Source organism: Octopus bimaculoides, chromosome 3, assembly GCF_046866305.1.
Source record: "Octopus bimaculoides isolate indiv1 chromosome 3, ASM4686630v1, whole genome shotgun sequence".
Lineage (NCBI taxonomy): Eukaryota > Metazoa > Mollusca > Cephalopoda > Octopoda > Octopodidae > Octopus > Octopus bimaculoides.
The window spans coordinates 153,860,973-153,886,009 of NC_142930.1; the positions used below are offsets into that span (position 1 = coordinate 153,860,973).

The following is a 25,037-nucleotide window of genomic DNA, read 5'->3' on the forward strand; positions in this document are numbered from 1 at the left end:
GATTACATTGGCTCCAGTAATCGATCTGTACTTATTTTATCAACTCTCAAAGGAGGATAAGGTAAAGTTGACCTTGGTGGAATTTGAACTCGGAACATAAAGACAGCAAAATGTCACTAAGCATTTTGGCTGGTGTGCTAACAATTCTGCCAGCTTGTCACCCTTGGTACTTATAATATGGCTACAATAGAAGACACTTGCTCAATCTGTCATGTAGTGGGAACTATATGGTTGCAAGGCAGTCATAACCATGTACATTTGTTGGCACTCCGTCACTTACGACGACGATGGTTCCAGTTGATCCAATCAACAGAACAGCCTGCTCGTGAAATTAACGTGCAAGTGGCTGAGCACTCCACAGATATGTGTACCCTTAATGTAGTTCTCGAGGGAGATTCAGCGTGAAAAGGCTGACCCTTTGAATTACAGGCACAACAGAAACAGGAAGTAAGAGTGAGAGAAAGTTGTGGTGGAAGAGTACAGCAGGGTTCACCACCATTCCCTGCTGGAGCCTCGTGGCGCTTTAGGTGTTTTTGCTCAATAAACACTCACAACGCCAGGTCTGGGAATCCTAACCACGATCCTATGACCGCATGTCCGTTACCCTAACCACTGGGCCATTGCACCTCCACAACCATGTATATATGTACATGGTTATGACTGTACCCAATGCCAAGTTGCCCTAGAATTCTATGACACTTGGAGTAAAACAAAATAAAAAATTCATTGGTGAGAAATGTATCAGCTAGATTGTATAGTAGGGTATAAATGGAAAGGTGTGTGTGTGTCTGTGTGTGTGTGTGTTATGTGTGGGTAGGTGTTACTTCAGTTGGGAAGTGGGATTAAGAAAACTTGGTAGAATACAGCAGCCAAAAAGAATCACAAGTAAAACTAGTTTAACTTCAAACTAATACTTACTTTTAGCAATAGATATATTCAAAGATTTAGTCTAAGAAGTTTATTATTAGTTTTATTAGTCTGCTTTATGATATTATTTCTGATGATAAGAAAGTTTTCTAATTGTCTCATTTGCAAACAAAGCATTAATAGTTCCATAATCACGACCACAGTAAGCTGAGAATGAGCAGAAAGCAAGACAAAGAAAGACAAATAAAACCAAACTTCACACAATATCATGCAGTAAATAGTTTATTCCATAAAACTGGTTCTTAACAGAATGTGATAACTGCAACTGTTTAGTAACTGTTCATGTGTGTGATGAGGCATTACAGCTAAAAGACATTGATGAAATCATTTTTAATTATGCTACGTCAACATCAATAAACAAGTGAAAAATGATATGATATATGTTACAAGTTACAGTTGAACCAAATATTCAAAGATAAAAATAAAAATGAAGGCCAGACAAACACTGAAGAAATAAATCACAATCTCATACTTTGAATGAAATATAAAAATAATCTAAACTTTTAAGTTTTATTTCTTTTTAAATATTTAACTGAAATTATATATTTATGTATGCTATTAATGATGAACAAATGAGGAAAGAATACTCAATACATGTTGTAGAGGATATAATTTAAAAAATTAAAACTGAAGCTGAGAGTTTGTCTTACAGCTCTAGTTTCCTGCCAGTACAATTATCAGGCCTGATGACTGCACTTGCATGAAACTCAAATCATGAGACAAACTCTGTGCTTCAGGTTTAATAATAAACTATATGTATGTATGTATCTATGCATTAGCTAGATAGATAGACAGACATTATTCTTTAACAAGAATAGTGTTGACAGTGACTTCCAAGTTTCAGCCTGCTAAGTCTTCATCAGTCTGCCCAATAAAGGCTTAGCAGGCCAAAACTTCAAAGTCATTGTCAGCCCTATTTTTGTAAAGGAATAATAATATGTATTCTACAAAAGTATTGAGTAATCCTCAAGTTTATGTAAAATTGTTTTTTTATTATAACTCAGCATAAAAACAAACAATATATAATCATCATCATCATTATTTAATGTCCATTTTCTCTGCTGGAATATATATTTTATGTGAAGTTCTCTTTTCATTCCCACTTATTTTAATCACTAGTTTTATCTTTCCCTTTGGCTATTTCTAGTTTAAATATTTTAGTATATGTGTGTGTGTGTGTAAGGATATATAGCAAAGGTGAAGCTAATGACATCATAAGCCTGTTTACAGGAAACATTCTTAAGTTATTTTCAGTGTAAACAAACTGATAGCAAGCCTAATTTTACATCCTGACAATCTCTGAACCATTTTTGCCATGTCTTGGGGACAAATCAAGAGAAAATAACTGTCAGATACTTAACATGCTTTTAATTTTTTTTATTTACTTTGATTTTTATTCTTCTTTACAAAAGCTTATAAGTTAGACAACAACAAAAATAATTTTTAAAAATATTACAAGCAACTCAGTAACTGATTTTTATAGAATATAATTAAATAGACTAAATTATTTACATCAGCTCAGCAAATAATATTTGTAGAATATTAATTAAACTTTAAATAATAGTTTAAGCATAGTATAATACTTTTACAATGTTATTATTTCTTCACATAATGAACATTGACTAAAAGTTATATAGCAGTATATAATTAATTTCTTGTAAATTAAAGATAAGAGCAAACACCATTATTATTAATTAGTTTTTCAACTCAAATATTTAAGGACAAAGAATTTCTCTTTTGATCTTTTTTTTTTTAATTTAAAAAATTTTTTTTTTTGTAACAAATGGCTGTCTGTAGCATTATCTGTTCTGATGAAGTTAGTGGCAAGCCAGCAGTGAAGTCTTCTACTTGGAACTGAACAGAAGATATCTAGCAGTGCATTCTACATTAGACAGCGAAGTCTAAAAAGGGTTTTAACTATTATTATTTTTTGTTCTACTTACTCAGGATCTATCCCAATAGATAAATCAAGAGTAACAGGAATTTATTAAGACTGCATTTGGGAAATTATATTGCAAGAGTTAAGTAACTTCTCTAAGCTAAAGGAATTAAAATAAGCAGAGTTTTGATTTAAGAAAAAAAGAAGTCAACATTAACTGGACTAAAATCTAAGGAATATTTTTCAAATTATGTTCTGGTTTGTCCAAAGAAAGGTCATGATTTTCTGATTTCATTAAATATGAAATTGCATTCTTTTTATTTATTTCTTTATAATAAACAATTGTTTTCTTAACTTGAAAACTGTTGAAATTATTACAATTTTCATTAAATACTAATAATGAATTGGCCATCATCTAGAATGGAACAGAGATTTCGGAGAGAACAATCCGTGTGCCATTCCCCGATGAAGTATTTATATCAATCAAAACAAACAAGGGGGAGAAAAATGACCCATTGTTTGTTTCAAAAAGTAAAAAAAATAACTTAAAACAACCCAATGAGAATTTGAGGGTTTATGAAAGAAGGATCACAGGTTTCCAGGGATTCAACCAGTGCTCCAAAGAGTATTAACCAAATCATATTAGTACCACAGTAACAAATAGAAAGACCATTTTCTCTAGATTCCCAAACATACTTTAGAACAACTGAAATGCTAAGTGACATATGACTATTACTCAGATTTTCAAAATGCACAGAGAGCCAAATGCTTTTTATCAGGTTTTACATGCTAAGAGATAGAGTTACATCACATTACAATACACACACACACACGCATTTGTATGTATGTATGTATGTATGTATGTATACACAATAGTATTTATATTCTACCTTAGATTAATAATACTGGGCTAAGCTGGTCAAAATGTAAATTTAAATAAAAAGTAAATAGCTACAATTAACACAATAATAATTAAAAAAAAACAATGTTAATAGTCTAAGACACAGTTAAAGGTCCCACAAAAATATGTGTGAGTTTTAAGTGGCAAGAATTGTAAAGAAAATGTTAAAGCTTACAGGAATTGTGTTGCCAAAGATAACAGGGTGAAAAAGCAAAAAATGAAAATATCACAGAAGCAAATCCATTAATATTAACACAGGTTACAATCACTACATACACATTAAATAAACTTTAAAAAAAATTAATTCTGCAATAGTGTATTTGAAAATCTTTAACAACATATCATTTTATGTATAAATTTCACTCTGTTTAGATATTTCTTCATGTTTATAAACCAAGAGAAGATAAAACAAGACGCTGCAGTCAAGAAATGAACTAAGTGTTATTTTTAAACCAATATCTAAGTGGTTTGTTTTGGCTGAATTACACCCATTAAACAAGTAGATTCACTTGAACTATTTCCTGTAATTTTATTATTTCAGTAAAGATATTATATTGTTTGTGAAAGATAGTAAAACAGGGCAGGTCTTTCAGTAAAGTTAAGTCTATTTCTTCAATCTTCTTCACCATTGTTTTCTAGATTAAGGAAGATCAAATGAAGAATCAAAGATATTAGACAACTCCAAATTGGAAACAACTTGAAATGCCATAACAGGAGTTGTAGATAAACGAGACATTATCTAATCATTCTTATCCACTATATACTAGACTTTGTATATCTTTAAGTCATGTATAATAATAATAATGATCCTTTCTACTAAAGGCACAAGGCCTGAAATTTGGGGGGAGGGGACTAATTGATTACATCGACTCCAGTGTTAAACTGGTACTTATTTTATTGATCCCCAAAAGGATGAAAGGTAAAGTCGACCTTGGCGGAATTTGAACTCAGAACATAAAGACAGATGAAATGCCACTAAGCATTTTGCCCAATGTGCTAACGATTCTGCCAGTTCGCCCCATTAATAATAATAATAATAATAATAATAATAATTATTATTATTATTATTATTATTATTATTATTTCTACTCTAGGCACACGGCCTTGAAAATTTTGGGTGAAAGGGGATAGTTGATTACATCGACTCCAGTGCATAACTGGAACTTGATTTATCGACCCCCCCAAAAGGATGAAAGGCAAAGTCGACCTTGGTGGAATTTGAACTCAGAACGTAAAGATGGAGAAAATGCTGCTAAGCATTTTGCCTAACATGCTAACAATTTTACCAGTTTGGCCCATAATAATAATAATAATAATAATGAATAGGATATTCAACAATCATACTGATTAGTTGACTTTAAAAAGGGACTACTGAACATCTGGTAGTGGACTATATAAGAGATGACTCATCACTAAAATAGACATTAAATATTCTGATAAGAACATATCAGTATAAGACAAAGATATGATATAGATGACAAGGGGGTGATGTCTCACTAATTCCTTTCCTACAAACTGTTCTTTATTGTAGGAGCTTGTGACATTTAACTTTCAGTTGATGAATAAATAAATAAATACAGATGAATTTCAGTTGTGTCAAAGAAAAATGAAGACATGTTGTTAAAGAATTTATCAAATACACGCACAGTTCATGATTATAATTTCATGAAATTAGAAAGTGAAATGTTGATGGATGAATGAAATTCAAAAAAATAATTCAAAGTTAGATTAACTTGATACTTTCTCTTTGAAGAACTAAAATATTTAGAATTTATTTATTTATCTTATTCATATATTTATTTTTGTCATGAGTAAGTTCAGAAACTACAAAAAAAAAAAAAAAAAAAAAAAAAAAATTGGATATTTCAAAATGATTATTAGTAAAAGAATAAGTTGTCAATTATTGATGCTAGGTGAAGAGTTATATGGTTAGTTGACCAATAAAGCTGCAGTTATCACAGAACATAAACATGGCCAAAATAATTAGGATAAAAAAAATATGGGGGGGACAAAAAAATGTTTTAATTAATTCATGAACCAAATAGGAAATTATCAATGAAAAAGTACTAATTAACAATTATAACTTTGATGAGTTGTAGTGCATCTGAGCACTGTATACAATAAGTTCATTATATTATATAATATATATCTTGCTGTTTGTGGTGTTGTTTTTTAAATAAACTAAACATTTTATATTAATTGATATCATTACTTGAGTTTATTCCATTTTAGTATACAGCCCTTATGTATTTTTTTTCTATTTTGTGAAGCCAAATTAACTTACTTTTAAATAAGTTGTTTTAAATAGATAATATGACATTTTAAGTCTATAAAAACCTGTACTGTTCTTAGCATTATCTATTTCTGGCAATCCTCATCAACTTATTAATGATGAATACCTAACCTTAAAAGGATTTAGCTGCTAGATTTTATTTCTTGAAGTAGTGTCTACATGTGTGTATGTGTGAGATGAGCATATATATATATATATATATATATATATATATATATATATATATATATATATATATATATGTGTGTGTGTGTGTGTGTGTGTGTGTGTGTGTGTGTGTATATATATATACACATGTACACATAGAGTAAGGTGTAGTGTGTTTTAATGCAGAAGATTTTGATTTGGTTTTTTCCTTCACAAAATTATTGACTCACCTATAACAATACTAACATCTAAAATGATGCGACAGTGATACAGACGCAGATGTCGAAGGTGGGGGGGAACAAATTAAGAATAATATCTAATTAAGTTATTCTCTGTTCTGTAACGCAACTAACAATAGGAGGTTATTAAGACAAATTAACTAAGATCAACAACAGAACTAACAACAACAATAACAGCAGCTATTGCAACAATAAAATATTTTAAGCACCAAGTACTTGAGGTATGGATTTATTAGCTTTAGTGAACACATGATTTCATATGAAGCTAGGAGCTGGCAGAGAACTAGTATTTTCAAATGCTAGCAGTGGGCGGAAAATAATTTTTGTGTGGGGGGTTTTTTCATATTACCCCTGCCTGCTTTCTCTGATTCAAGTTTTGCTACAGCTAACACTAAGTAATTTCATTTGATAAGTATATGAATGTAATAAAATTATCAAATAGTTTAGTTCCAATGTAGAAAGATATTTTAACTGACATGACTAGAACTGGTAGACAGAGCTAATAACTGGCACTTTAAAGTTCAGCTTCGTCTGTCTGTGCTAGGAAGGTGGAAACAGCTGGAAAGTTTATAACGAAGAAGATAATTTACATTTTTTTATTCTGAATGTGACTATACTAAGAATTGGAGAGAGAATTCCTGAAAATATTCAGTAAGACTGTTTAAATCACAGTTTTTCCATTTTTTAACTTAATTAAAAAAATTAAATAAATATCATTAAGTAAAAACAAAACAACAAAAAATGTTTTAGAAAGTTATCTAATTAAGGAGAAGCCTGTTATATGCCACAAATAGTAATGTGTTGTTAGTGAGTTTGTGTTGTAGAGAAGGTAATGGTATAGATTTAATACCGATATAGTGAAAGTAGAGTTATTCAACACTATAAATGCTATATTATGGAACAATAATAATAATAATTATCCTTTCTACTAAAAGCACAAGGCCTGAAATTTTGGAGAAGGGAACTATTCAATTACATCAACCCCAGTGTTAGAAGAGGAGGAGGGGGAAGGACGAGGAGGGGATTAAGAAGGAGAGAGACTGGTGTAAAATGATGAACTGGGTTTACTTATTGATGGTAGTCCTATAAATAAATGTGAACACAGAAATTTTCAGGAATGTGATGGATAGTGTGTGTGTGTAGGATGTGTGCCTAACTTGCCCATATTCTCAGAGATATATGCATGCAGTCACACAGAAATGCATGCATGCAGAGAAACATATAATAAATGCATGCATGAAATATACACACAGATGCATGGATGAAGAGACCAACAAATACATGAAGAGGGGGGACAGAGGGGAGGGAGGGAGTATTTTACATTTAGAATGCTGAAATGTAGTTGATAGTTATTTTGTTCCTGTTTTGCCTAAAATAAAAATGTCATATGCTGTTAGATTTATTGCTTTTTTTTTTTTTTTTTTTGGAGAGGATAGGGGTTTCTTTTGTTTCTGAATCCAAATATGGCAGGTAAATTGCAGAGCTTTATTTAGACTTTAATAAAGGCCGTTTTCACTACATACCCCAGACATTTGAAGTGAGTTGTGTAAAAAGTCATTTTTAAAGCTCCGCCATTTTATTCTTCTAGCCTTCTGTATGTGTATGTATGTGTGTGTGTGTGTGTGTGTGTGTGTGTGTGTGTGTGTGTGTGTGTGTGAGAGAGAGAGAGAGAGAGAGAGAGAGAGAGAGAGAGAGATAGAGAGAGAGAGAGAGAGAGAGAGAGAGAGAGAGAGAGAGAGAGAGAGAGAGAGAGAGAGAGAGAGAGAGAGAGAGAGAGATATGGAGGAGAGCACTAGAAAGCAGATTTGAAATCTTAGTGAATATTTCTCAGCTAGGGCGTATTAACCTTCTTAAATATTCTTGATCAAAGTACAACAGGTGGTGCTCCATCCTAAAAGTCTGGACGAAAAGCATTCCAATATCATATTTACTAAACTGTTCTGTAATTGAAAGCTCTATTGAAGGAGCAAAAGCTAACTTTAATATTTTGCAGTGAAAGGTGTGTGTGCATGTGTGTGTGTGCATATATATATATATATATATATATATATATATACACACACATACACATGCATGTATCTATGTATGTATATATATATATATATATATATATATATATATATATATATATATATATATATGCACATGTGTGTTTGTGTTTATAAATATATAAGGTCACCTTAACATGAACAATGTTAGTTATCCTCTGCAAAAATAATTCTATAAAAGTTCTTAAACATTGTTGTTCAATATAAACTTTATTTGGGAAATAAGAAAATACGTAGCATGACCCTCTAATTTATAGCAACAAAATAAAATTCAAAAGAGGCTAGTAGATGAATAAAAGCAGCTAGGATGATAATTTGTAAATAGCCAGGGTCTGTCTACAAAGAGGCCAGCATTTATATTAAAAAAATTTTTTTTTTTTTTATTTAAAAAAAAATCATGCTGCTACTTGAAATAACGATGACATTTTATGATATAAATTTTTTTTTCTTCATTTTGTATTTTTTTTTGTTTGTCAATCAAAGTTTAATTAAAGATACGGTACGGTGTTACTTTCAACTTCGATGAGATGTTAGTATGGACATGAAACCCAGAGGTGCTAAACTGTAGTGTGTTTTTTGAAACCCAGAGAAGCTGAGTTGACACAGTATCGGAGTCCTGTCTGTTTTCTAGATTTAGGTCCATCATCAAATACATGGCCAAGATGAGCACCACAGTCAGAACACATCACCTCCAGACGTTGCATACCTGCAAAGAGAGAAAGAAAAGTACATAAGAAAACAAAACAATCATAAAATGTACAGGCACAGGAGTGGCTGTGTGGTAAGTAGCTTGCTTACCAACCACATGGTTCCGGGTTCAGTCCCACTGCGTGGCACCTTGGGCAAGTGTCTTCTACTATAGCCTCGGGCCGACCAAAGCCTTGTGAGTGGATTTGGTAGACGGAAACTGAAAGAAGCCCGTCGTATATATGTGTATATATATATATGTGTATGTGTGTGTTTGTGTGTCTGTGTTTGTCCCCCCACCATCGCTTGACAACCGATGCTGGTGTGTTTACGTCCCTGTAACTTAGTGGTTCGGCAAAAGAGACCGATAGAATAAGTACTAGGCTTCCAAAGAATAAGTCCTGGGGTCGATTTGCTCGACTAAAGGCGGTGCTCCAGCATGGCCGCAGTCAAATGACTGAAACAAGTAAAAGAGTAAAAAAAAAAGAATGAGCAATACTAAAAAAAAAAAAATAAATAAAATCATTATATTGTAATGTTCTAACTTTATTGCAAAGAAAGTATTAAAGATAAAGCATTATTAAGACATAATGAAACATTAAAAAAAATAAAATCCATTAAAAATATAAAGAATGATTAAAGATGAAACACTGATGAAAATATAAAGAATTTATTACTTTATTTTAATCTTTTTTTTAATGAAACTTGTGACTACAACTTTGATTAAAAAAAAACTTTAAATTGTATGTACAGTTCTGATAAGAATGAAACTAAAACTGTAGGTGAGCTGGCAGAAACGTTAGCACACCAGACAAAATGCTTAGCAGTATTTCGTCTGCCGCTACGTTCTGAGTTCAAATTCCGCCATGATCGACTTTGCTTTTCATCCTTTCGAGGTCGATAAATTAAGTACCAGTTATGTACTGGCGTCGATGTAATCGACTTAATCCATTTGTCGGTCCTTGTTTGTCTCCTCTATGTTTAGCCCCTTGTGGGCGATAAAGAAATAAGAATGAAACTAAAACTGTATATATAAAAAAATTTAAAGTGTATGCACTTGCACAATTTGTCACCATTCAATTAATTTTGGGTCAATTTGTTATCTGTCAATTCGTTACCAGCATCGAAGTGGGAAAGTCATCAGGTAATTTCAGTCTGTTATTCTGGTTCTGGTTTGTAATGTCTGTTTTGGTTTCAATTCAAATTTCACACATGAAAAAGGCAACTGTTTCCAAACTCAGGGAATCAACTAAGTTTGAATTGTTATTGTATGTGGTTTTAAGAGTGTTTTTATCTGTCATCTGTCTCTTACTTATTTCAGTCACTTGACTGCAGCCATGCTGGGGCACCACTCTGAAGGGTTTACTGATTTTTTTTTAAAGCCTGGTACTTATTCTATTGGTATCATTTGCTGAACTGCTAAGTTATGGGGACATAAACCAACACTGGTTTTAGGCAGTAGTCACACACACAAACACAACAGGTTTCTTTCAGTTTCTGTCTACCTAATCCATTCACAAGGATTTAGTCAGCCTGGGACTTTTATAGAAGGCACTTACCCAAAGTGCCATGCAATGGGACTGAACCCAAGATCACATGATTATGAAGCAAACTTCTTTAACTACACAAATTGACCAGAAACCATACAGATCTAATAACCTTGCCAACTCCTTCTCCTTGACCCATTCTCTCCAAACTGACACTCACTGCATCCAACTCAATCTCAAATCATTTGTCACTATTTTCACTCCACCCATTCACTTACCTACCCATTTATCTTTACTCTTCTTCTATCCTATTTCTCTCTCTCTCATATTCCCCTCATCCCTTGATCTCACATGTCTCTCTTTTCAGACAGGGAAGCCATGTATTCAACACTTTGAGCAAAGCACTTGCCCTGGTTCCTCTATCATACTTTTGTATCCCTCAGTACTATCTTTCATTCAGTTGACCTCAACAGTGTTGATGCTTCAAAAGAAACACTCGACACACATTTGTATGTGTATATTGAACTTGCATCTCAGACATTAAGATATTTTAAAAGTTTGATATACCCTTCACAAATAAGTACTGAGCCAAGTCTCTACTTAGAGTTGTCAGATCTCTAGCTAATTTTGTCACAATTTCTTTATCTTTATACTAGCCCTGACATGATAGAAACAGGTACAGGATCATTAGAAAGCTATGATGTTCATACCTTTTCCAAAAGGCAACTTCAAGAGCTTACTTTTTACATGCACTACACCCTAAAAGATTGAGTGTGTGTGTGTGTGTGTTATTTCTTTACTACCCACAAGGGGTTACACACAGAAGGGACAAACAAGGACAGACAAATGGATTAAGTTGATTATATCAACCCCAGTGCATAACTGGTACTTATTTAATCGACCCCCGAAAGGATGAAAGGCAAAGTCGACCTCGGTGGAATTTGAACTCAGAACGTAGCAGCAGACAAAATACCGATAAGCATTTCGCCCGGCATGCTAACGTTTCTGCCAGCTGCACACACACACTATATTGACCCACCCACTTATAGCAATGATTCATTTAAAAGAAATGATGGTCCCTCCCCTCTTAAGAATGGTTTCATATGACAATTCCCTTTAGGAGGTTTCTAAATTAGATGAATTTGTATGGTTTTCTTTTTTATATATAATATTACATAACATTGCAGTTTTGTGATTTATTTATTATTTAATTTAGAGGAAGGATTTGTTCTATACTTTATTAAAAGGAAAATTTAATGTAGATAATGCTTCCTTATAATATGGCTTCAGAAAATACAAGTACATTATTTTGCAAATATTCTGAACAGATAAAGAGCAGAAGAGAACTAATTGGTGAAGACTATTTCACAAGTATTTTTGACACACTAAAAGTGATGCTCTTTACTATATGTAACTAGCAGAGATACCCGGCGTTGCTTGGGATTAAAATGGCATAGTTTGTTTATATATTACAGTTATGTTGAAGCAGGTGATACAGGAAAGAGCAGCATTGACAACGAAACATTTGTGGAGTAAATAATGGGCTAATTTGACTAAGCAGCATGTCATGTGTCCATTTGGAGTATTCCAGGCCCTAACCTGTCAGGAAAAAATGGGGGTGGGTTGGTATGTGATTTTTGAATGCACTGCAAAGCTGTTAGTGGATATACTCTCCTTTGTGGCAGTCAGCACTGCATCTAACATCACCCATCATCTGAAGTCTTGACACCTCCTTCAGGTTTGTTGTCCTGCATGACTCATAAAGTAAATTTGGAGGAACTGTGGTCATTCATTTTTGGGTAACAGCGAAGCAATGAGGTGATAGACTTGCCCTTGAACTTTGAACATCAGTGTAAATCTATGTTCAACAATCTCCTCAAATGTACCAAACGATGTCATTTGAAATGCAAAGTTGTATTGTCTGATATGACTTTAAATAGTCAATCAGATGATACAGAGAGGAGTCATGCTCAATAACTGATGTAACAGTTTCATCTTCAGCTGCTACAAACATGCATTGAAGAAAAGCAACTACAAAGGCATCAAATCAATGGATCACATTATGAAAGTTGTAGAGATATAACACAATTGATTAGGAACACAATTAACCTAGATGAAATCCAGTTTAGATATGTGCCAGGGAGAAGTACTACCAATGCCATCTTCTTAGAGTGACAGCTGTAGGTGATTGAATAAGCCCCAACACCTAGTGACCATCAAATTCAAGAAGGCTTTTCACAGAGTTCAAGATAGATGAATGGCTTGTGAGAACTGTACAAGCCATGTACAGAGGAAGATCCAGCAAGTTGAGTGTCAGCTATGAGTTCAGCAGCAGATTTAGCATGCGGGTAGATGTCCATGAAGGCTTAGTTCTTAGCTAATTATTATAGTCTCAGAACCATATCAGAGGAGTTTTAAAACTAGCTGTCCATGGAAACATGAGTATGCCAATGGCCTAGCTTCTGTACTTGAATTTGTAAAAGATTTAGAGAAGAAACTCCAGAAATGTAAATAAAACCTACAATTAAGAGGCCGCAATGACTATGATATAAATAAGTATGGAAGAAGATAGGTTCTTGTTACTATCAAGAAAATAGCCAAGCATGTAAAAATATTAAAAACTCCTTACAGTGTACTTAATATAAACTATGGAAGTATAAAAGGTGTAGAGTAAAGAAGACTCATTAGTCCAACAGGAGGCATGGTAATCTCTCTAGTGCTGGTGCCACAATAAAATGAATCCAGTACACACTGTAAAGTGCGAATGAATGGAGACAACGTGGAGTAGAAAGGACAGTTTAGTCTTGCCAAACACCTCTCTAGTGCTGGCACCATGATAAGATGCATTCAGTAAATTTTATAAAGTGGGTGGTGTTAGAAATGAGATCAAGTTCAAACTGGGATGCACGAGCAAAACACAGTTCTTCAATCCTCCAAGGAAAGGATGTGACTTGGACTACAAGGACCTGTTCAACCCATGTCAGTGTGAAAAGTGGAAGTAAAATAATGATGATGGTGATGATGTATAAGTAAAAGAAAAATGCTACAAATATTTAACAAACTGTAAAAAAAAATGATTTCAGATAAAAGAAATTTTCTATTTAAAGAATTTTAAATAGATGTAGAATAAATCAATTATCTGTTATCCCTCACCACATTTACACACATTTGCAATGCTTACTTAATTGAATGCTTAAAGGAGATAAAATCTAATTTTCTAAGAAAATCATTAAACAGTCAATATCCTTTCAGAGCTACTGAAGTATGTTATCAACGTACACTTATTTACAGTAAACTGTGTCAGAACCAGTAAGACATAATCCACCTGGCCATTTCTTACTATGCAATGTAAATAGTCTATAGATCAGCACTCATATTTTTATTCATCCAACTGCACTGAGTTACTGCACTGAGTTATCTCGGGACATTTATGGATTTTTAAGTAGTGTAATGTCAATTTTTATAATTGACTATTTGCCAATACAGTCCATCACTATTTCTTTAGATTCTACTGTTTTGCTTTACTGTTTGAGAGCAAGTCAAGTTGATAGGATACTAACCTAACAGCCAAGGGTCTAAGAGTTTATAGTTAGACATCATTGATGTACTGTGTGTGTCCCTCATCTCCCCTTGGCTAAGTCTATCATGAAAAGTGGTATTTCTGCATTCTTAGCAAAAAATAGTACTAAACCATTAATGAGGATTTTATAATCCTAGAGCACTGAGTTCACACCATACCAAAAGTATGTTGTTCTGGAGAAGAATTCTCCACCTCCAAAGTGACTTGTTCTAGTTTAACTACATGAAGATCACCAAGCTGTGAATATATAGTGTCCCAAACAACCACGTGGGTTATGAACTTATTAATCACACACACACACACACACACACATACACATATCTGAACCACTTGGCTATGAGCTTTTGTGATCACAAAGTCATGGGCTCACTTTGTGGACCAGGTGGAATGTTGTGTCCTTCAGCAAGCTCAGCTTAAAATGAGTTCCAACCCAGTGTTGATGCAGCCCTTTCTTCCTCCAACTGTCACATTCTGGATGTTCTGATGAGTTAAGATGGGAGGGCTAAAAAAATGTTTATGTTTGCTTGTGACTACATAGGCACCTAAAACAATTAACAAAAGCATATTTTTTTTCATACTTGTCATCTCTGAAGAACACCTGGTATTACTTAACCATGCAGTTATCTAGTATCCAGTTATTTAATACCCTGTGCAAAATCTATTGGTAAGATTGGCTGAAATGGATGTATAATACTTTGATTAATGTATATCATCATCATCATTTAACATCCCTTTTCCATGCTGGCATGGGTTGGATGGTTTGACAGGGTTGGCTAGGCAGAAGACTGCACCAGGCTTCACTGTCTGTTTTGGCAGGGATTTTATGGTTAGATGCCCTTCCTAACACCAACCACCTTACAGAGTGGACTGAGTGTTTTTTATGGGGCACCAGCACTGGCAAGGCCTGTTTTGGCATGGTTTTTACAGCTGGATGCCCTTCCAAACACCCACCACTTCACAGTGTGGAGTGGACACACCAGCACTAGCAGGGGTCACCAAGTAACTCGCAAGACAAAGATATATATCTTCCTTGAATTTTTATAAAATAGAAAAAAATACTTGAATACAGATAATCAGTAAGTTTTGGATAGAGTAAGAACTCCTTCCAAAACTATTTATGTTTGCATGTGTTCTTGTTATTTTCAGGATAGTGTGTCAATAAATCTTAAACATTCTAAACAACAGTGAAAGAAGATAAATAAAATGTAACAGGTGTCAGTAGAAAATTGCAATAGATTACAGCAATGACTTCAGAACCAGTTTCACAAGCATCTGTTTGTTATTGTACTAATAATACACAGCCAGTGGTTTTTGAAACAGAATAAATATCATTGAGTTTCATTGTAATATGGCTAATATATTCAAAAAGAAATGAAACTAACACAAATTGGAAGGAAAACAATTGTTTTATAAAACAAAACCTTTCTTTTTGGGGGTCTACAGATATTAGCAATAGTGCACATAAGGCCTTAGCAATACTGGCCAATGATCTCACAGAGGTTCCTCTGTCCAGCATAACGTGAGTGTTGCCACTGGTTAATGGATGACTTATTTGCCAAGATTGCAAATCTACTTTATTATTTCCCAAGGCTTCACTTGTAACCCTTGGCCAAATATCTGTCAGGTGCTATGCATTGCCAAAAGGCAGTCCCTGTTTGATCCAGGATGGCATAGTTCTATATCTTTAGGCTGTTTCCCTATCTGCCACCTTGTATAGCTGTTGTTGTCTCTCCAAATCTATCTATGTGGTCTAGTGGTAATGATTTTTAATTGAATAAAGTCCTAGGGAGTTGTCATGGGTGACATGATTGAGTTGAGCAGATCCAAGCAAGCTTAACTAGGTTATGATGATAAAATAAAATACATAAACATGAAATATATATTTAACATGTTCCACAAACACAAAATATATATTTTTAAGCAACACAGGTAGATGTAGCTTAAAACAGCCAGTTTGTTTTGTGACATCAGACAGAGACTGCTCTTATTATAATATAGGTTGTAAGGCAGCGAGCTAGCAGAAATGTTAGCATGCCAGGCGAAATGCTTAATGGTATTTCGTCTGTCTTTATGTTCTGAGTTCAAACTCTGCAAAGGTTGACTTTGCTTTTCATCCTTTTGGGGTCGATAAATTAAGTACCAGTTGCATACTGGGGTTGGTCTAATCGACTGGCTCCCTCCCCCAAATTTTTAGGCTTTATGCCTAGAGTAGAAAAGAATATAGCTTGTTCAGCCATGGGCCAGCTCTGATCAAGCAAACCTACAATTAAAGCATTCCATCTTATTTTCAGACACAATCTATCTAGACTACATCATCCACTGTGTCCTTCCATTTTTTAAAGATAGTAAGATGTGATTCGAGTGAAATTTAGCTGTTACTTTTAAAAGGTCATGTAACTAAATTGAGACTACTTTTTGCTTCACATGGCCTCTGTATCTCTTCTCTATCAAGATTCCAATGCTATTAATATATCTCCAAGTTATCTCACCATTACCACAATCACACTTAACTCTGTCAAATTTTCTACATTCATCCCATTCTATTTAAAACAACACACAAACATCTTTGTTACTTCCAGTCATCCTTTGCTGATATGAACTCTGTTACTATCATTGTCAACAGCACAATTACATTTTAAATGTGATGGTATTGCCTGTAAAAAAGGAAGTATTGGCTAATGTTGTTGGCACTCTGTTGCTTACAACGTCGAGGGTTCTAGTTGATCCGATCAACGGAACAGCCTGCTTGTGAAATTAACGTGCAAGTGGCTGAGCACTCCACAGACACGTGTACCCTTAACATAGTTCTCGAGGATATTCAGCGAAACACAGTGTGACAAGGCTGACCCTTTGAATTACAGGCACAACAGAAACAGGAAGTAAGAGTGAGAGAAAGTTGTGGTGAAAGAGTACAGCAGGGTTCGCCACCATCCCCTGCCGGAGCCTTGTGGAGCTTTAGGTGTCTTTGATCAATAAACACTCACAACGCCCGGTCTGGGTATCGAAACCACGATCCTATGACCGCGAGTCCGCTGCCCTAACCACTGGGCCATTGCGCCTCCACATTGGCTAATGTAGTCAGATAAAAAAAAAATTTTTTTAAAGGCATGATGACCATGGCAGGAACACCTTAGACCATAAGCCTGCTCAATAAGATCTGCCTTAAGTCAAAGCAACAACAATACCCATTATCCTTGACAAACAAGTTTATAATATAATGTTCTTAATCTGATGAATAGTTTATTGAATGATTCCTAACTGAATTATTACTATTAGTAGAAAAACTGCCTTGCAGGTCATTATGATAGACTCTTAGATCAAATGTGATGTATAAGTGTCCAGTTGTTTCATCAACTGGACAACCTGCTCATTGAATTAGTATGTGAAGTGGCTGAATACTCAAAGAGATGTGTGTTTTTCATGAAATTCTCGCGTAAAATCAGCATGTCGCAAATGCAACAAAGCTGGTCTTTGAATAAGAGATTCACTCCATTTGAAAAGCCTAATGTTATATATTTAAAGGTAATCATTATATATTATAATATATAATGTTATATATTTAAAGGTAATCATTATATATTATAATATATAATGTTATATATTTAAAGGTAATCATTATATATTATAATATATAATGTTATATATCTAAAGGTAATCATTATATATTATAATATATAATGTTATATATTTAAAGGTAATCATTATATATTATAATATATAATGTTATATATTTAAAGGTAATCATTATATATTATAATATATAATGTTATATATTTAAAGGTAATCATTATATATTATAATATATAATGTTATATATTTAAAGGTAATCATTATATATTATAATATATAATGTTATATTTTTAAAGGTAATCATTATATATTATTATATATAATATTATATAGCTAAAGGTAATCATTATATATTATTATATATAATATATAGCAAAAGGTAATCATTATATAGTATAATATATAATGTTATATTTTTAAAGGTAATCATATTACTTTTCTACCTTATCTGAAGAAATTTTTGTGCCAGAAATCTTGTCCAAATATTGAACTTCAATTCTCCGATATCCTGATGGAGTGCCAGTGAGAAATGTTAAAGAGGGAATAAAGCAATCATACCATATCAATGTTTGTAATGAAAAGCTGGTGTAGAAATATGAGATGACATATTTCAAAGAAAAGAAAGTAATGATTTCTTATGTATAGGCACAAGGTCACCAATTTTGGAGAAAGATAGAGACAATTAGATCAATGTCAGTAATTGGCTGATAATTATTTTGTTCATCCCAAAATGACAATACAAAATTGACCTTCTCAGAACATAAAAGGACATAACTAAGTATGATATACCACTCTATTATTCCTGCCATGCAATAATAATAATAATTTATTACTATCATCATCTTTTAACGTCCGCTTTCCATGCTAGCATGGGTTGGACGATTTGACTGAGGACTGGCGAACCAGATGGCTGCACCAGGCTCCAATCTGATCTGGCAGAGTTTCTACAGCTGGATGCCCTTCTTAACGCCAACCACTCCGAGTGTAGTGGGTGCTTTTAAGTGCTACCGGCACGAGGGCCAGTCAGGTGGTACTGGTATTGGCCACACTCAAAATAGTGTTTTTTATGTGCCACCTGCACAGAAGCCAGTCCAGTGGCACTGGCAATGACCTCGCACGAATGTTTTTTTCACATGCCACCAGCACAAGTGCCAGTAAGGTGACGCTAATAACAATCACACTCAAATGGTGCTATTTACGTGCCACTGGCACATTCCAAAGAGTAAGCAACATCAAATAAATATACAGATGGAAAATAGCTTTTTGTTCCATCTCACATCAGCTGAGCTAGAATAAACCTATAGCCAAAGGCATTCCAGCCATGGTTGTTCTACCTGCTTTTTTCTTTCTTCAAACTTATGTTCCTTGTGTAAGATGGTAAGATCTGATAAAGGGGAGACCTGGCTGCTATTTCTAGTCAGCCAAACGACCACAAGGAGGTTCCCTCATAGGTGAAACTGATATTTTGATAGATGACTTTCACATAAATGGGGTGGTGAAGTCAATGACTGACTAACTAACATCATCTTTACTTCAAACTGGATATTACTTTTAAGATCTGGTATCACAGCTGGTAGAGTTGCTAGGATACTGGCTTATAAAAAAAAGGATCAATGACTCCCTCTTTATATTACAAACATGGCTGTACAGCTAGGAAGTTTATTTTATTATGTGGTGTCAGCTTTAACCCTTTAGTATTCAGATTACTCTGTCAAAAGTAATTCTTATTTATTCACTTTGTTTTGAATTAATCCTGCATTATTTTGTAGCCTTGAGATTTTGATGGTCTAACTGTTAATTTTTAGAATGATATTGTAGGGTTGGTGTGAGAGGCCAGATCTGGCCAGTTTGTGTATAAAACAGGTAGAATATTTTGGCTGGATATGGTCGGTTTAAGTGCTAAAGGGCTAATCCACAGTATGGAATATTGGGCAAGCGTCTTCTGTTATAGCCTTAGGGCAACCACACCTTGTGAATGAAATTTAGAAAATAGAAACTGTGTAGAAGCCCACCAGAGTGACTATTCCTGTTCTTGGGTGGTAGACTTAATCCTTTGCCCAGTTTAACATTACCTCTTGGTCCTTGAATACTTTTAGCAGAGTGCACTCTGTTATAAGAGTTCAGGCCAGCTTTCGGCATAACTCCTGTTCCTCTTTCTTTACCAGTCTCAAATGCTCTGAAATTGCATTGAGCACTGTCCTTCCATCTATGACCAGAACATAAAAACTAAAACAAAAATTTCACAGAAATGTTGTTGTCCCCACTATCTCTCTCTAATCTTTTCTCTCCCTATTATAAAAGTTTCTGCTCCTCTGAACTTAGCAAGCTATGCCCCACCCCTGCCAAAGTACCCCCATCAATGTACCAACAGTCTCTCCTATTGTCAGCCTTACTACATCTCTCCCATTAAACCCTGTGATAAATACTTTACACCCTACCTTTCCTTCTCAAAGCAGCAACATTCTTGAATTCCATCACTACCCATGAATTCCCCTACAACAGAGGTTCATTAAATAACAACTACATCAATCTCATCAGTTAGCAAAGGCTTGTACATATCATGAACATATCATTCTCCCCAAAATACTAATTATTAAACAGTATTGTACTGCATTCTGACACACTCATTTTATATTTGCTTACTCAATGCATCTAGCTAAAAATAGGTAGCATAAAGATGTATAGTTCATAATTAAAATCGATAAATGGTTGTATATAATTAATAACTATTTCTTTAACTCGTAGCAACAGGCTCAAAACCTCTGTAGGATTACCAGCATAATTTCTTGTTTCTTTGTTATTTTAGTTTCTTGTGCACGCACACACACACACACACACACACACAAGAGTGGTGAGTTGAGTATGTTCCATGAATGGATCACTAAATTAGAGTTTGAAACATCATGATTTCAAATCCTGTTCTAGTACCCCCCACCATATTGCATCAGGTGGGCAGGTAAATTCTTCAGTTCTTACTATAAGCAGGAAACAAATAAGTTGCTCTCCAAATCATTTGTAAATATCTACATTTGTAGAACAGTCAGACCATCATTGTTGACAACAAAGAAAATTAACACTCACAGCAAACATTACAAACAGATCAATAAAATAACTGATTGATTTTGTTTAACAACTGATTGATTTATTTCCTTTTATATTTCCTTTTATATATATTTTTTTTTCAAAATTAGACACATCTAGAGAAAGAAAGAGAATACAGCTATAAAATATATTCCTACCAATTAGCAGAAATTGTAAAAGAGAATTATTACAACTGGTTTTGTTATAAAAGAAATGAAAGAATTAAAAGATGTCTTCTTCACACATCCAGAACCACCTCCATCACACCAATATCGATATTAATAATGTGGCATTGGATTTCCAATTCATTAGAAAAAGGCAGAATGGCGATAGCTGGAATACCCTTTACCATAGGCCTCCTTGATCAAGGTTGGCCTAGGGTTAAACAACAACAACCAGCATCACCATCATACACACCAACAAGATCCTAGAGGTTATAAGCAACACATATACAGTCACAGTACTGGCATACAAAATACCTTAATTGCTAGACAAAAGTGACAATCATATATAGCAGAGTCCTTGAGTACCTTAAGAAAGGATCTGAAACAGAACTGTTCTATTCTAACTCCAATTTTGGCTCATATAGTGAGAGTTGATAGGGCTGGGTCAGTTTGGCAGCAGTGATTGTTATGGTAGTGATGGTGGAGTGATAACTATATTTAGGTAGTTCCTACGAGTTTATATATATATATATGATATATCTGTACAAGTAGCAAGTACACACACACTGATGTATCATGAGTAGGGATAAAATATAATAGGTTTTGATCTATATATATATAAAGCTTTAAACTATGTCAATATAATTTCTTACGTAATACAAATTGATCAATACTAGCCTAGAGCATAATAATAGTATAATCTAGTTGACATCCTAGAATGACTATGTATATATATATATATATATATATATACATATATATATGTGTGTATATATATATATTTTTTTTTTCCTCGCATTAGGTACTAAATGTGGTTATTCTGAGAAGTCCACTGTGTGGCGTTATTATTTTCTGTAATAACGTCCTTTATATAAATATAAACGAATATATATATATATATATATAACGTGAGAGAGTTAGGGGTTGGGGATTCAACCCACTAAGGGATAGTATCTATCCAGTATACTGCTGGGAGGGTACCCAATTATTGCTACACTAGTGCTATACTAGGTGCAATCAATGGGAGCGGGTAAAAGTGGAGGTTTTACCCAAAATTTGTGTAACAATTAGAAAATGGAGGATAATATGCTGAACCCAACTACGTGCAGACGGTGTATCCCATTGAATTCATTAATTTAATTCATAGCAAAAGTGACAAAAAAAGGAAGAAAAGAAAAAGAAAGAAAGAACCAAAGCACAGGTGTCCATGGCAGACTATGTTATTTTGCCAACATGGTTTACATATAGAAGTACAAAGTACATAAGGAATTAGAGGATGAACAGAAGTTATATATACATACCCCCCCCCCCCCCCACACACACACTGGCAGTATTGGGAACAGAACTATATATGTAAACAGCAAAATGAGTGTGTCTGTGTGTCATCACTGACTGACTGACTGAATGAACCAGAATAAGCAAGTGAAAAAGCAAGCATGATGAGCAAAGCAACTGAATGAAAGAGTAGGTGAACGAATGAGTGTGTATGTTTCTGAATGAATGAGTGTGAGTGAGCTTGTAAGTATATATTTTGTAAAAGTATTGGAAATGGACAGAATCAAATAATACAAGGCAATTTAATCAAGTATACGACTGGACTTGTAACAAATATTAGAGCTTTTTTTTATGTAGGTAATTAGGCCAGTAATATTCAGAGAAGGGCAGTGGTTGATTGAATAAATTCAGTAAAATATTGGCTCTTATTTTATCAACCCTGAAGAGAGGAAGGGCAAAGCCAACTTCATGGTGAATTGAACTCAGAACATAGGATACTGTAACTAAATATTGCAGTACCAGTTTTGCTAATCCACTAAATCTTGCGACAAAGAGTGGTTGTGTGGTAAGTAGCTTGCTTACCATCCACATGGTTCCGGGTTCAGTCCCACTGCATGGCACCTTGAGCAAGTGTCTTCTACTATGGCCACGGGTCAACCAAAGCCTTTTGAGTGGATTTGGTAGATGGAAACTGAAAGAAGCTCATCGTATATATGTATATATATATATATATATATATATATATATATATATATATATATATATATATATATATATGCCGGTGGCACGTAAAAGCACCCACTACACTCTCAGAGTGGTTGGTGTTAGGAAGGGCATCCAGCTGTAGAAACTCTGCCAGATCAGATTGGAGACTGGTGCAGCCTTCTGGCTTGCCAGTCCTCAGTCATATCGTCCAACCCATGCTAGCATGGAAAGCGGACGTTAAATGATGATGATGATGATGATGATGATATATGTATGTGTGTGTGTTTGTCCCCCCCAACATCGTGTCCCCGTAACTTAGTGGTTCGGCAAAAGAGACTGATAGAATAAGTACTAGGCTTCCAAAGAATAAGTCCTGGGGTCGATTTGCTCGACTAAAGGCGGTGCTCCAGCATGGCCACAGTCAAATGACAAACAAGTAAAAGAGTAAAAAGGATAAAGAGTATGTTAATCATAATAACGATTTTAAGATAGGCAGGAAGGCTATATTTTAGACATAACCTGGCCAACGGGTGCTTTTCAGAGTCCACCCTGTTGCAAGCATTTCTGCCAGGTCTATTGTCTGAGGATAACTTCTTCACTTCCTTCCACTAGCCCCTAATGCTCTGAAAAGGGGTCATGGATACTACCCTTCCTTCCCTGACTAAGACATTTAAAATAAAAATTTATTATGGGTGCAGGTGTGGCTGTGTGGTAAGAAGCTTGCTTCCCAACCACATACCTCCAGGTTTAGTCCAATTGCATTGCACCTTAGGCAAGTGTTTTCTACTATAGCCCCAGGCCAAACAAAGCCTTGTGAGTGAATTTGGTAGATGGAAGCTGATAAAAGCTTGTCATATGTGTGTCTATGTATGTGTGCATGCATGTAAGTGTGTGTATTACATCATCATCATCATCATCATCATCATCATCGTTTAACATCCGCTTTCCATGCTAGCATGGGTTGGACGATTTGACTGAGGACAGGTGAACCAGATGGCTACACCAGGCTCCAATCTGATTTGGCAGAGTTTCTACAGCTGGATGCCCTTCCTAACACCAACCACTTCGAAAGTGTAGTGGGTGCTTTTACGTGCCACCCACACAAAGGCCAGTCAGGCGGTACTGGCAACGGCCATGCTCAAAATGGTGTATTTTACGTGCCACCCACACAAGAGCCAGTCCAGCGGCACTGGCAACAATCTCGCTCGAAAGTCCTGACACATGCCATGGGCACAAGTGCCAGAAAGGCGACGCTGGGCACAAGTGCTATCACGATTTTGCTTTCGCTTGCCCCAACAGGTCTTTGCAAGCCGAGTTTCGTGAAAGAAGGAAGACAAATTGGTTAAGGTTCACTACAGCTTTTGCAGATGTGTTTTGTTCTTGTTGATGAATAATTTGATTGCATCATGAAAAAAGAAAAGAAGTTTTCTTCTGGTGAATTACAATTTAAAATTGTGTGTGTGTACATGCATGAGTGTGTATGTGTGTGCGTCTTTGTATTTGTTTATGTCCCCATGAAATTAGCAGTTTGTCAAAGTAACTGATAGAATAAATACCAAGCTTAAAAACAAAAATTAGTAATACTGGGGCCAATTTGTTCAACTAAAACCCTTCAAGACAGTGCCCCAGCATGGCCATAGTCCAATGAGTGAAACAAGTAAGAGATAAAAGATATCAATTATTTACCAGCCTAGTTATAATGAAGATACAGAACACATCTAAATTAATAGCAGCAGTTTATTCAGTCAGTTTATTATGATTATACATGATGAAATTTCTTGAGATAAGTGTGTGTGTTGTGAGAAGAGATGAGTTCTAATATTTCAGGCTCGGCCCTCCTTCAAAGAGGGCTCAGAACAGTACTCACTTCTCAATATGGCTCTCAAACTTATCTTTATTTTACATATTCTGTCAAAATCCATTTTGACATCAAAGATCATCACAAGTTTCTTTGCTTCTAGTTTTTATCTACAGCTTCACATAGCTCTGGTTGATATAATTATCACTTATGGGTGTGTGATTATATAGTGAAGGAGCGTGGCTTAGTGGTTAGG

At 34.6% G+C, this 25,037-nt stretch overlaps 1 protein-coding gene across 2 annotated transcripts in view; it reads right to left on the reverse strand.

Moving 5' to 3' along the window:
* Positions 1–1,133: 1,133 nt before the first annotated feature.
* Positions 1,134–25,037, reverse strand: part of LOC106881039 (methionine-R-sulfoxide reductase B3, mitochondrial) — a 117,450-nt gene continuing 93,546 nt past the window's right edge. For both annotated transcript variants that reach the window (XM_052966038.2, XM_014931240.3), the window contains exon 4: positions 1,134–9,140. In XM_052966038.2, coding sequence (XP_052821998.1) covers positions 8,992–9,140 — 149 coding nt within the window. In that variant the 3' untranslated portion in view covers positions 1,134–8,991. The remainder of the gene's footprint in view (positions 9,141–25,037) is intronic.